Source organism: Xenopus tropicalis, chromosome 9, assembly GCF_000004195.4.
Source record: "Xenopus tropicalis strain Nigerian chromosome 9, UCB_Xtro_10.0, whole genome shotgun sequence".
Taxonomy (NCBI): domain Eukaryota; kingdom Metazoa; phylum Chordata; class Amphibia; order Anura; family Pipidae; genus Xenopus; species Xenopus tropicalis.
The window spans coordinates 80,520,466-80,535,802 of NC_030685.2; the positions used below are offsets into that span (position 1 = coordinate 80,520,466).

At 36.9% G+C, this 15,337-nt stretch overlaps 1 protein-coding gene across 1 annotated transcript in view; it reads left to right on the forward strand.

Moving 5' to 3' along the window:
* Window positions 1-15,337, forward strand: part of lrp1b (LDL receptor related protein 1B) — a 255,407-nt gene that overhangs the window by 43,311 nt on the left and 196,759 nt on the right. Inside the window, exons 8-9 of the mRNA XM_031893508.1 lie at window positions 2,461-2,610; window positions 5,997-6,119. Of these exons, the coding sequence (XP_031749368.1) occupies window positions 2,461-2,610; window positions 5,997-6,119 (273 nt within the window). The remainder of the gene's footprint in view (window positions 1-2,460; window positions 2,611-5,996; window positions 6,120-15,337) is intronic.

A 15,337-nucleotide genomic window follows, 5' to 3' on the forward strand; every position in this document is an offset into this window, starting at 1 on the left:
ATTAAACCCAATAGGACTGTTCTGCCCCCAATAAGGGGTAATTATATCTTAGTTGGGATCAAGTACAGGTACTGTTTTATTATTACAGAGAAAAGGGAATCATTTAAACATGAAATAAACCCAATAGGGCTGTTCTGCCCCCAATAAGGGGTAATTATATCTTAGTTGGGATCAAGTACAGGTACTGTTTTATTATTACAGAAAAGAGAATCATTTAACCATTAAATAACCCCAATAAGGCTGTTCTGCCCCCAATAAGGGGTAATTATATCTTAGTTGGGATCAAGTACAGGTACTGTTTTATTATTACAGAAAAGAGAATCATTTAACCATTAAATAACCCCAATAAGGCTGTTCTGCCCCCAATAAGGGGTAATTATATCTTAGTTGGGATCAAGTACAGGTACTGTTTTATTTCTACAGAGAAAAAGGAAATCGGTTTTAAAATTCTGAATTATTTGATTAAAATGGAGTCCATGGGAGACAGGCTTTCCATAATTTGAAGTTTTCTGGATAATGGGTTTCTGGATAAGGGATCCCATACCTGTATTAGACAAATGATTTCCCCTTAAATACACAATATACTAAAGTTAGTGTAGAAATCACACACCTTATGTATGGGGCTAAGTTTCAGCCTGTTGGAGATATTACCCATGTTAAACATCCAGTAGGTTCCTGTATCTTCTGAGCAGTACATTCCATTTAAGCTCAGTATTGTAGATTACAAGGTTCAACCAATGAGGTTATAAGGAACAAAGGAACAACAAGAGACATTTATTATAACTGTCAGAACGAATAATAATGTTCATCCATTTTATCAGGATCCTTTGAGCAAAGAGTAATGGTTGGCTTAAGATGTGGATGGAATAGTACAGGTCTCATTTACAAATACAAGGTACTTGGGCCTAAGCTTGCTTTTCGCACCATGCCCCACCCAGTTCTAATGAACCGAGGACAATTCCACCTAATAGTGTTACAATAAGTTGGTGATGCTTTGAGTGTTGTCACTGTAGATGGCCTCAATGGGCAAAGCTGACTTGTGCCTAAGCAATTATGTCCAAATGCAACTATATCTTTTATTTATTTGTGTTTATTGTAATACTTTGTATTTATCTTAATAACCCCCTGTTTGTATTAATGTATTCTACTGTACAGCGCTGCGTACATAAGTAGCACTTTATAAATAAAGATATACATACAAATGTCATTTTAATGGTGCAATTGCCACTCCCAACAATTTTGCATCTAATTTCTACAAACACATTTAGAGTTGCATGCAATTTAATGCATTGGACACAAATGTGTTGAGCATAAATCTATGTATTAGTGCACTCTGCACTAGCATTTGTAAATTAGTTCTTACTTCTCTGTATATTTGCATCTCTATATGTATGTGTTGGTGTATTTGGCAAATGTTTGGATCTTTGATTGATTCGGCCCCACTCAGGCAGATCCATTTATATTGTGCCAAGGATATTGATCAGTTTATACTGGGGACCCATGCAGAGGACTTTATTAATTGGCCAATGTAGACCTCAAAGGACAGGATATTCCATCTCTCCAAAAATAACCTCAATAAGTAATATTTGACTTATGGCTTAATAACTTGCAACTTTAGTCAGAGAGCCAATCAGCACCCAATAGCAGCCAACATGTGACCAATTTAAGTTACTACACTAATGATGTAATGGTAGGAGTTAATTTAATCAGACACTATACAGGTATCGGACCCCTTATCCGGAAACCCGTTATCCAGAAAGCTCCGAATTACGGAATGCCCGTCTTCCATAGACTCCATTTTAATCAAATAATCTAGAATTTTAAAACTGATTTCCTTTTTCTATGTAGAAATAAAACAGAACCTTGTAATTGATTCCAATTAAGATATAATTAATCCTTATTGGATGCAAAACAATCCTATTGGGTTTCATTAATGTTTTATTGATTTTTTAGTAGACTTAAGGTATTGAGATCCAAATTACGGAAAGACCCCTTATCCAGAATACCCTTGGTCCCGAGCATTCTGGATAATGGGTCCTATACCTGTATAATATGGAGCATTAAATAAGTAGCTAATAACATTACATTCTTCTTCTTTACTTCTCTTAAATAATTATATCTAATTGTTGTAATAGGATCTGTGTTATTTTCTTCTTTCTTATCTCTTTTTATGACAATTATTTTTCCAATGTTATGGTTAACACATCTCCATCCAGCCGCTAAGCTTATCATTACCCTGACATTGTACTAAATCACAGGTAACTGATCTAAAGCCCAAATATGCATTGTATTTGTCCTACTGCGATACACATCTACATCTGTTGCTCCAAATCTTCATTTTGAAATAAAGTTTTTATAGCCCGATAATGCATGTTGTTGAGCCGAGGTCCTTCAGAGGCAGAGTTTAATGAACTTTTTTGTGGTATAATGCACATCTTGTGTGTTTCGATTACCCTCCAGACAATACTGATTGTACTCATTACTACAAACTTGGCGTCAAAACGGCTGGATTTATAAGATGCAATTCTACTTCACTATGCATTTTGCCAGAATGGATATGCGATGGTGCAAATGACTGTGGGGACTATTCAGATGAATTAAAATGTCCAGGTAATTTTCTAAAATCTTTTTCTGCTGAAGTATCCAATTGGCTCTATTGTACTATCAAATTGTACGGTAATACAGATTGCTGCATGCAGAGAGAGAAAGAGAAATGAAATTAATGAGCTTTCTGTAGTAGCCATTTTCTTTTCTAAAACAGAATAAAGATAACCTAATGTCGCTTTTGGGCTTTTGGTTTAATAGGATTTGGCTGAATTCATAAACTTACAGTTTCTAGGTTGCCATGCCTTGTCAAAAACCAGACAGCATTAGAATTATGCAATTAAACAGAACAATTAAACAAACTGTGGTTTTGTATTCTTCATTGTTTCCTGATAAAGGTCAACGTACTGTTATTCATAATGCCTGTCCTACTATATATATACTATATATATATACAGGTATAGAATCTGTTATCCAGAATGCTCGGGACCCGGGGCTTTCCGAATAAGGGAACTTTGCATTTAATGCATTTAACCATTTAATAAACCCAATAGGACTGTTCTGCCCCCAATAAGGGGTAATTATATCTTAGTTGGGATCAAGTACAGGTACTGTTTTATTATTACAGGGAAAAGGGAATCCTTTAACCATTAAATAAACCCAATAGGGCTGTTCTGCCCCCAATAAGGGGTAATTATATCTTAGTTGGGATCAAGTACAGGTACTGTTTTATTATTACAGAGAAAAGGGAATCATTTAACCATGAAATAAACCCAATAGGGCTGTTCTGCCCCCAATAAGGGGTAATTATATCTTAGTTGGGATCAAGTACAGGTACTGTTTTATTATTACAGAGAAAAGGGAATCATTTAACCATTAAATAAACCCAATAGGACTGTTCTGCCCCAATAAGGGGTAATTATATCTTAGTTGGGATCAAGTACAGGTACTGTTTTATTATTACAGAGAAAAGGGAATCATTTAACCATTAAATAAACCCAATAGGGCTGTTCTGCCCCCAATAAGGGGTAATTATATCTTAGTTGGGATCAAGTACAGGTACTGTTTTATTATTACAGAGAAAAGGGAATCATTTAACCATTAAATAAACCCAATAGGGCTGTTCTGCCCCCAATAAGGGGTAATTATATCTTAGTTGGGATCAAGTACAGGTACTGTTTTATTATTACAGAGAAAAGGGAATCATTTAACCATTAAATAAACCCAATAGGGCTGTTCTGCCCCCAATAAGGGGTAATTATATCTTAGTTGGGATCAAGTACAGGTACTGTTTTGTTATTATAGAGAAAAAGGAAATAATTTTTAAAAATTAGAATTATTTTCTTATTATGGAGTCTATGGGAGATGGCCTTTTCGTAAGTCGGAACTTTCTGGATAATGCGTTTCCGGATAAGGGATCCCATAACTGTATATATAAATGAACAGATGTAAAAAATATAAAAGGCATCAGAGTTGTGCTTGCAGGACTCTGGTATCTTCTTGTATGTTCTTTGCCCTTGAGACCATTCCAAGCATTTTTTTTATTAGTAATGAGCAAAACTGGGGTTTGCTTCCCTACAAAAATTGCAAAACTTTATTAACGGTATTTTAGCCAAACGCGTTGGAGTCAATGTGCATTGTTTCTGCATTTTCTGCAGAAACAAAATGCCTGTAGAAAATCTAATAATGCCCCGTGTTTTTTTTTCTGGTGAAACAAAACAAATGGTGAAATTCTAGTGTTGGCTTGTGAAAATATTACCCTAGCCAAAACTTGAATTTTGCTGTACCAGGCAAACAAAGGTTGCTTATCCCTTCCTATAATCATTCATGATCATCACAAAGGCACTCCCAGAAATTAGCTGTGTCAAAAATGACACCTAGGGGCTGATTTACTAAGACACGAATTCCGACCGAATTGGAAAAATTCCGATTGGAAAACGAACATTTTGCGACTTTTTCGTATTTTTTGCGATTTTTTCGGCACCTTTACGACTTTTCGGAAATTATCGCGACTTTTTCGTTACCAATATGATTTGCACGAAAAAACGCGAGTTTTTCGTAGCCATTCCGAAAGTTGCGATTTTTTCGTAGCGTTAAAACTTGCGCGAAATGTTGCGCTTTTTTCGTAGCGTTAAAACTTAAAAGGCGCGATGTTTTGCGCAAGTTTTAACACTACGAAAAAATCGCAACTTTTTGCGCAAGTTTTAACGCTACGAAAAAATCGCATCTTTCGGAATGGCTACGAAAAACTTGCGTTTTTCCGCAAAAATCGTATTGGTAACGAAAAAGTCGCGATAATTTTCCGAAAAAATCGCAAAATACCGATCATTACGAAAAAAACGCAATCGGACGCATTCGGCCCGTTCGTGAGTAAGTAAATGGGCCCCCTAGTGCATGTTAAAACAGGGACCCCAACCTTTTTTACTTGTGAGCCACAGTCAAATGTAAAAAGACTTGGGGAGTAACACAAGCACCATAAAAGTTCATGGAGGAGCTAAATAAGGGATGTGATTGGCTATTAGGCAGCCTCTATGCACCCTATCAGCTTACAGGGGCTTTATTTGGTAGGAAATCTTGTTTTTATTCAACCAAAACTTTCCCCCCAAGTCAGGAATTCAAAAATAACTCCCTGGTTTGGGGGCACTGAGAGCAACATCCAAGGGGTTGGGGAGCAACATGTTGCCCCTGAGCCATTGGTTAGGGATCACTGTGTTAAAATAAGAAATTGTAGACCTACCCACACTTGTACAACAAGGAGATGAAGGATGACAATGCCCCCAAAAGGTTCACTTGTCGCAATAATAGCTGACATAATTGCAGAAGAAAAAGAATGTAGCATTGCACATTGTAGCGCTGCAACTTTTGGTTTTTAGAGGAAGCTACAAGTTTTATATTGTCCAAGAGTGGACCAATGCCCTGTGGCTTAATTGGACATATATACAGAATGTTGTTCCCATGTGGCCAGGGTTTGTTAAGCAATGTATTTATTCATGGTTTGGTCGGCTCTACTTGAGAGTAATTAGCCATGCCCAAAGACAAAAGGTGCAGCGTTTTATATTATTTGCAACAAATAATGCCCTTTTTTTTATAATGCTTCCTATTTATTTACTTTATCTTTATTTGAAACTAGTGCTTAATTATGTATTAAAATGACATATTTTATTTTAAGTTTGCTTTTTTTCTTTCAAACAAATGCAATGATCTCCTTCTTGGAACAAAAGTAAAAGATACCAGAGCAAAGATGCCCATTAAAAAAAATCCAATTTCTGTACCATCCAGGTCTCTTAAGATGTTATCATTAATCTCAGTCCCACTGTTTGTTTTGAAAATCATTGTATGACGAGGTTAAAGATCAACAACAGATGAGAAATATAACCAAGAGGATTTTGCTTTTGTAGATATCTCTTGTTGCAGTGATAATTGATGTTACCCTGCTTTAAATGTCTGTCTAGCTCAAAACAAACAGAAATGCGAAGAAAACTATTTTGAATGCCAAAATGGAAGATGTATTTCCAACGCTTGGGTTTGCGACGGACAGAGAGACTGTGAAGATGGAAGAGATGAGTTACATTGTGGTGAGTTTTTGAATTAAAAAAAAAATTGTTGTTTCTTTAAGACCCTGGCATAATAGAACTCAAGATTATTAACCATTTTTTCACTGTTATTTATAAGTTGTACTAGATTTCTTACACAGAGGAAGCAATCACTGGTTGGCCAATCTGGGTTGTCCATATGTATTTGAAGAAAACTGTTAAACTAAAATGAAATCATTGTTTCTGAACTTTAAGATAAAATACGGTCTGGTGACATAATATTAGATGAGCCCCCACAAAGTTTACACAGTACTTCAGTGCTTCAGTTGTTGTAGCTAGTGATGAGCGAATCTGTTCCGTTTCGCTTCGCCGAAAAATTCGCGAATCTTTGAAAAGATCCGCGAAACAGTGAAAAATTTGCGAAACGGCGAAAATGTCGTGCGACAAAAAAAATTGTCGCCCGCGGCTATTATTTTGTCGCGCGGCTATTATTTTGTCGCGCGGCTATTGTTTTGTCTCCCGCGGCTATTGTTTTGTCACGCGGCTATTATTTAGTCGCGAGCGGCTCTTGTTTCGTCGCCCGCGGCTCTTGTTTCGTCGCGCGGCTCTTGTTTCATCGCCCGCGGCTATTGTTTTGTCGCGCGGCTCTTGTTTCGTCGCCCGCGGCTATTATTTCGTTGCGCGTGGCTCTTGTTTCGTCGCCCGCGGCTCTTGTTTCGTCGCCCGCGGCTATTGTTTTGTCGCGCGGCTATTATTTCGTCGCCCGCAGCTATTATTTTGTCGCACGGCTATTGTTTCGTCGCGCGCGGCTCTTGTTTCGTCCCGCGGCTCTTGTTTCGTCGCGCGGCTCTTGTTTCGTCGCCCGTGGCTATTATTTCGTCATGCGCTATTGTTTCAATTTTTGGACGTGCGGCGAATTTTTCCGCGGCGAAATTTTTCATCCGTTTCACGAAACAATCCGCCAATGGCGAAACACGGAAATTCGCCGCGAATCCATGCCTGGCGAAACTTTTCGCCCATCACTAGTTGTAGCTGTAGATGTTGTAGTAGGTGAGTTGCTGTAGCTGTAGATGTTGTAGTAGGTGAGTTGTTGTAGCTGTAGATGTTGTAGTAGGTGAGTTGCTGTAGCTGTAGATGTTGTAGTAGGGGAGTTGTTGTAGCTGTAGATGTTGTAGTAGGTGAGTTGCTGTAGCTGTAGATGTTGTAGTAGGTGAGTTGCTGTAGCTGTAGATGTTGTAGTAGGGGAGTTGTTGTAGCTGTAGATGTTGTAGTAGGTGAGTTGTTGTAGCTGTAGATGTTGTAGTAGGGGAGTTGTTGTAGCTGTAGATGTTGTAGTAGGGGAGTTGTTGTAGCTGTAGATGTTGTAGTAGGTGAGTTGTTGTAGCTGTAGATGTTGTAGTAGGTGAGTTGTTGGTCACTTAAAGTTAGTGATGTCAAGAAGTAGTGATGAGCGAATATGTCCTATCTCGCTTTGCCCAAAAATTTGCAAAACAGAAAAATTCACAAAACGACAAAAGATTTGCGAAATGGAGGTGTCACACAATTTTTTTTGTCATGCACAACTTTTTTTAACGCAACTACGCCTATTTTGACACGACTGTACCAATTTTTTTTTTGACGAGCAATGAAGTCTCGCGAAACAATTCGCCACTGGTGAAATGTGGAAATTTGCTTCGAATCCATGCCTGGCAAAAAAATTTGCTCATCACTATCAAGGACCACTGTGTAGTTTGCACACTTTACTAGTGCATAATGGGACAGTGATGCAACATTGTTTAATTCTGTGAGTGCACTTTTGGAATGTTGGTACCTCTTTTATAAAGCAATGTTGGAAAAATGTTGCCCAGCCCTGAGAACAAGGGAAGTGGTCTTCCAGTAATAGTGGCTTTCTGTGTCCTGAGAATGAGACATGATTGTTTTCTGTGAATCAAGATTCCCGAACACTGCACTATGGAGCTTCCTTTGGATGGGGAGCTAGAAATATGGCTCTGGGAAAAATGCACACCAGTTAAAGCAATTTGCCCCTATGAATAATCCATTCCTTTATAGTGAATAAACCTTGTGATTAGACATAAGAGGGTATCTGCATACCAGGAATGAGGCATGGTTCTTTGTATTGTGATTTTCTATTGCCCCTGGTCATTTAGGCATCAGGTATAGTGATGAGTGAATCTGTCCCATTTTGGTTTACCAAAATTCGCAAAACAACAGCAAAAAATTAGCAAAACGAAGTTGTTGTCATGGGCAACTTTTTTTGACATGACTGCACCCAATTTGATGCGACCAAGCCTATTTAGACGCAACCACAACTATTTTGATGCGTGACAACATTTCGCTTTGTTGGCAAAATTCGGAAATTCTCTGCGAATCCATGCCAGGTGAAAAAATTTGCTCACCACTAATCAGGTAGTTTGTAAATTTATATACATCAAAACTGTCCAATATTCTTCGTTTTTACCCATTTTGCCATAAAGTCAGTCATTACAAATACCTATGATTAGAATGCCCTTTACTCCCCCAAAAAGCTTTTACACACATTTGGCTTAAATATAGGTCAGGCTACCTGAAACTTTTCCATTTCTCCCTGCAATGCCCTGCAGTGAAATCATTTCACATTGAGTTCCATATCCCTCCTTATATATCAGCGACGAACAGTTGTGCTTATAACTGATTTCCCATAATCCTTTTTTGGAACACTGAATAATTTAATAAAAGTATTTCAACATTTTAGTACAACTGTCAACATTTTAAACAGGTAACGCATTAAGCCCCTGTTAATGACTTCCTTTAGCGCTTTCTTTGCCTTCGTATTATCAGCCTGACAAATGAGACATTCATTATGAGGAAATGTTGAGTATTTGGATTGTGGCATATTTTACAATAATTATTTGTACTTATCACAGATGAGTAAATCAGTCCTTACACTTTTTGTTTGTTGTATTGTCAGCAGAGAACAAAGGAACTTTTGTTTAATTGAATTGTAACTTACAGGCAAGTTGACATTTTAGTGAAATCTTCTGATCTTATGGATTTGTGAATTTTTATTTAATTTCTTGTTTTTATATTCTCACACAGTAGGAGCAAGATTAATAAAATCCTCCACAGCTGTGCCTCATAGGGATGAGCATATCTGTCCCGTTTCGCTTTGCCAAACAAATGGCTAATAATCAGCTAAACAGAGACAATGTTGCGCAACAAATAAAAATTGGCGCTGCAGCATTATCCGGATACCCGTTATCCAGAAAGCTCCAAATTATGGAAAGCCTGTCTCCTATACTGTAGACTCCATTTTAATCAATTTCCTTTTTCTCTGTAATAATAAAACAGTACCTGTACTTGATCCCAACTAAGATATAATTACCCCTTATTGGGGGCAGAACAGCCCTATTGGGTTTATTTAATGGTTAAATGATTCCCTTTTCTCTGTAATAATAAAACAGTACCTGTACTTGATCCCAACTAAGATATAATTACCCCTTATTGGGGCAGAACAGCCCTATTGGGTTTATTTCATGGTTAAATGATTCCCTTTTCTCTGTAATAATAAAACAGTACCTGTACTTGATCCCAACTAAGATATAATTAGCCCTTATTGGGGCAGAACAGTCCTATTGGGTTTATTTCATGGTTAAATGATTCCCTTTTCTCTGTAATAATAAAACAGTACCTGTACTTGATCCCAACTAAGATATAATTACCCCTTATTGGGGGCAGAACAGCCCTATTGGGTTTATTTCATGGTTAAATGATTCCCTTTTCTCTGTAATAATAAAACAGTACCTGTACTTGATCCCAACTAAGATATAATTACCCCTTATTGGGGGCAGAACAGCCCTATTGGGTTTATTTAATGGTTAAATGATTCCCTTTTCTCTGTAATAATAAAACAGTACCTGTACTTGATCCCAACTAAGATATAATTACCCCTTATTGGGGCAGAACAGCCCTATTGGGTTTATTTCATGGTTAAATGATTCCCTTTTCTCTGTAATAATAAAACAGTACCTGTACTTGATCCCAACTAAGATATAATTACCCCTTATTGGGGGCAGAACAGTCCTATTGGGTTTATTAATGTTTTACTGATTTTTTAGTAGACTTAAGGTATGAAGATCCAAAATATGGAAAGACCCCTTATCCGGAATACCCTTGGTCCCGAGCATTCTGGATAATGGGTTCCATATCTGTACATGTGCAACAATTTGTTTTTGACACGTGTCATTTTTTTTTACGCATGAGACAATTCTTTTTGGATGGGGCAACAATTTTTTGTTGTGCGCCAAATTTTTACGCAGCGAATTTGCCAAATAATCCGCCAACGGCAAAACGTGGAAATTCGCCGCAAATTCATGCCTGCCAATCATTTCCACCATCACTAGTGCCACATCTTTTATTTATATATGCAACCCGTTTTTCCTGAACCCCAAAAACTAAGATCTAATCATTTATTTCACTGCTAAATACAGTGAATCCCTTTTCCCCCCGAAATATTTGTTTTAGAAATAGGTGTTACACAGGGGTTACATTTATAATGCTGTTCAGAAAGCCACATTAAATTACAGTTTCCACCTTCACTTTATCTCCACGGTGTATCTTGTAAAAATCACATCTATTTATAAAGCTTTTACAGGTTTTATGTGAAGTTGGATTTTCAGTTAACTCTTCCAAACATATAGATTTTTTTCATATTGATTACATTTCTTATTTTTATATGATTTCGCACAGTAGGAGTAATGTTTCATAATATCCTCCACAGCTGGGCCACATCTTTTATTTTTATACGCAGCCAGTTTCTTCCTGTACCCCGCAAACTAAAATACCATTTATTTCACTGCATAAAAATTGCCTTTTTTTTAAAAAAAAAAAATTGCTATCTTTAATTATTTGCATTAGAAATGGACATTACACATGGGGTAAAATTTATAAAGCTATTGCAGAATAGACAATAGTTTACATCTTTGGAGTTGGAATTTCAGGTAAATCTTATGAATTTTTTATTTTTGTATTTAGTTTCTCTTTTTTATTTGTTCTCACACAGCAAAAGCAATGTTTAATAACATCCTATATGGCTGTGCCACATCTATTATATATATACAGGTATAGGACCCTTTATCCAGAATGCTCGGGACCAAGGGTATTCCGGATAAGGGGTCTTTCCATAATTTGGATCTCAATACCTTAAGTCTACAAAAAAATCAATAAAACAGTCATTAAACCCAATAGGATTGTTTTGCATCCAATAAGGATTATTTATATCTTAGTTGGGATCAAGTACAGGTACTGTTTTATTATTACAGAGAAAAGGGAATCATTTAACCATTAAATAAACCCAATAGGGCTGTTCTGCCCCAATAAGGGGTAATTATATCTTAGTTGGGATCAAGTACAGGTACTGTTTTATTATTACAGAGAAAAGGGAATCATTTAACCATTAAATAAACCCAATAGGGCTGTTCTGCCCCCAATAAGGGGTAATTATATCTTAGTTGGGATCAAGTACAGGTACTGTTTTATTATTACAGAGAAAAGGGAATCATTTAACCATTAAATAAACCCAATAGGACTGTTCTGCCCCAATAAGGGGTAATTATATCTTAGTTGGGATCAAGTACAGGTACTGTTTTATTATTACAGAGAAAAGGGAATCATTTAACCATTAAATAAACCCAATAGGGCTGTTCTGCCCCCAATAAGGAATAATTATATCTTAGTTGGAATCAATTACAAGGTTCTGTTTTATTACTACATAGAAAAAGGAAATCAGTTTTAAAATTCTGAATTATTTGATTAAAATGGGAGTCTATGGAAGACGGGCATTCCGTAATTCGGAGCTTTCTGAATAACAGGTTTCCGGATAAGGGGTCCGATACCTGTAATATATATATATATATACGCAGCCCATTTCTTCCTGCACCCCTCAAACGAAAATATTTTTTAATTCCGCTGGGGGGGGACATTTTTTTTTTTTTACATGCATGTGGGGTTAGTTTGTACAGGTATCGGACCCCTTATCCGGAAACCCATTATCCAGAAAGCTCTGAATTATGGAAAGCCTGTCTCCCATAGACTCCATTTTAATCAAATAATTCTTAATTTAAAAACTGATTTCCTTTTTCTCTGGAGTAATAAAACCTTGTAATTGATCCCAACTAAGATATAATTACCCCTTATTGGGGGCAGAACAGCCCTATTGGGTTTATTTAATGGTTAAATGATTCCCTTTTCTCTGTAATAATAAAACAGTACCTGTACTTGATCCCAACTAAGATATAATTACCCCTTATTGGGGGCAGAACAGCCCTATTGGGTTTATTTCATGGTTAAATGATTTCCTTTTCTCTGTAATAATAAAACAGTACCTGTACTTGATCCCAACTAAGATATAATTACCCCTTATTGGGGGCAGAACAATCCTATTGGGTTTATTTAATGGTTAAATTATTCCCTTTTCTCTGTAATAATAAAACAGTACCTGTACTTGATCCCAACTAAGATATAATTACCCCATATTGGGGCAGAACAGCCCTATTGGGTTTATTTCATGGTTAAATGATTCCCTTTTCTCTGTAATAGTAAAACAGTACCTGTACTTGATCCCAACTAAGATATAATTACCCCTTATTGGGGCAGAACAGCCCTATTGGGTTTATTTCATGGTTAAATGATTCCCTTTTCTCTGTAATAGTAAAACAGTACCTGTACTTGATCCCAACTAAGATATAATTACCCCTTATTGGGGGCAGAACAGCCCTATTGGGTTTATTTCATGGTTAAATGATTCCCTTTTCTCTGTAATAATAAAACAGTACCTGTACTTGATCCCAACTAAGATATAATTACCCCTTATTGGGGGCAGAACAATCCTATTGGGTTTATTTAATGGTTAAATTATTCCCTTTTCTCTGTAATAATAAAACAGTACCTGTACTTGATCCCAACTAAGATATAATTACCCCTTATTGGGGCAGAACAGCCCTATTGGGTTTATTTCATGGTTAAATGATTCCCTTTTCTCTGTAATAGTAAAACAGTACCTGTACTTGATCCCAACTAAGATATAATTACCCCTTATTGGGGCAGAACAGCCCTATTGGGTTTATTTAATGGTTAAATGATTCCCTTTTCTCTGTAATAATAAAACAGTACCTGTACTTGATCCCAACTAAGATATAATTACCCCTTATTGGGGGCAGAACAGCCCTATTGGGTTTTTTTCATGGTTAAATGATTCCCTTTTCTCTGTAATAATAAAACAGTACCTGTACTTGATCCCAACTAAGATATAATTAATCCTTATTGGATGCAAAACTACCCTATTGGGGTTAATTAATGTTTTAATGTTTTTTTAGTAAACTAAGGGGCACATTTACTAATCCACGAACATCCGAAAGCGCCCGAATGCGTTTTTTCGTAATGATCGGTATTTTTGCGATTTTTTTTCCGCCGCCGTTGCAATTGTTTTGTATTTTGTGCAACTTTTTGTCGCCATTACGACCTTAACGTATATTTTCCGCAGCTTTTTCGTCGTCGTCGCGAAAAATTCGGATTGGTTTTTCCACCGTTTACAATTGCTCAATATGAAAAAATCACGATGGAGACGAAAAAGTTGCGCAAAATACAAAACAATCGCGCCGGCGACGAAAAAAAAAATTTTTCGTTTCCAATCTGTTTTTTTCCCATTCGGGATTCGGATTCGAAAATTAGTAAATGTGCCCTTTAGGATATGGAGATCCAAATTATGGAAAGACCCCTTATCCGGAATACCCTTGATCCCGAGCATTCTGGATAATGGGTCCTATACCTGTATATTCAAAAGCCACTCCCTGAGAGACAGCGATACTGGCTATATTTAATGTACAGTAGCTATTTTATTATCTAGCCTATGCACAGAGATGTAATTTCTGCTTTATGAATCCATCTATCCTATACTTGTAACTTAGCAACAAAATGGTTTGGGTTAGGTTGCCTTTAGGGTTTGATTAAAGTTAAACTATGGGGAAATGTCTTTCGGTGACTTATTATTCTTTTTCATCACCAAAAGGCGCTGCAGTTCAACCGACCCATATACAGTTCTCAGTGCTAAATTTTCATGTCAACCCTGAATTCTTAGGTGAAAGACTGACCTTATTCACAGTGCATAAACTCACAGAGGGTGGTGCTTTCAGTTACAATTCATTACATTAAAGCTATAAAGAGGCAGGGAGATATTGTGAATAACTGGGTCACAGAACATCATTTAGAAGCCGTAGCCACAGGATCATTTTTAATGTTTGGCAATAAAAAAAAAAATTACGTTCCACATGCTATCACACTAGTGCTCATTACTACTCTGTATTCCTCGATTTATTTGCACAATTAATCAGCGCGTGTCTTCGAACTGGCACAAACGTGTTTATTACAACATGGTGATGTGATTTTAACTTTTATTATAGCTATATGATATGGTTATGTTTATAGGGGGTTTTGCTAATATTGGCACTTAATGTGCAGTTTTTGATAATACAGGTATAGGACCCGTTATCCAGAATGCTCGGGACTAAGGGTATTCTGGATAAGGGGTCTTTCCGTAATTTGGATCTCCATACCTTAAGGGGCAGATTTACTAATCCACGAATTCGAATCCCGAATGGGAAAAATTCGTATTGGAAACAAAAATTTCTGAAGATCGCAAATATCCCGAAAATGCTTACGAAAAAATCGTATTAGTCACGATAATATCGTATTGGCGATCCGAAAGTCATTAAATTTTTGTACCGAACCATTGTATACAGCGGTAAAACCTTTCGGATTTTTTTGTGCAAAAAGTCATGCAGTGTACGAAAAAGTCATGCAGACGCCCAAAAATCGAAATTCGAATAAACACTCCGAGCGTTCGTGCTTTTGTAAATGTGCCCCTAAGGGGCTGATTTACTTACCCACGAACGGGTCGAATGGAGTCCGATTGCGTTTTTTTCGTAATGATCGGTATTTTGCGTTTTTTTCGTATGTGTTGCGATTTTTTCGGATTCTTTACGAATTTTTCGTTACCAAAACGATTTTTGCGTAAAAACGCGAGTTTTCCTATCCATTACGAAAGTTGCGTAAAAAGTTGCGCATTTTGCGTAGCGTTAAAACTTACGCGAAAAGTTGCGCATTTTTCGTAGCGTTAAGTTTTAACGCTACGAAAAATGCGCAACTTTTCGCGTAAGTTTTAACGCTACGAAAAATGCGCAACTTTTTACGCAACTTTCGTAATGGATACGAAAAACTCGCGTTTTTAC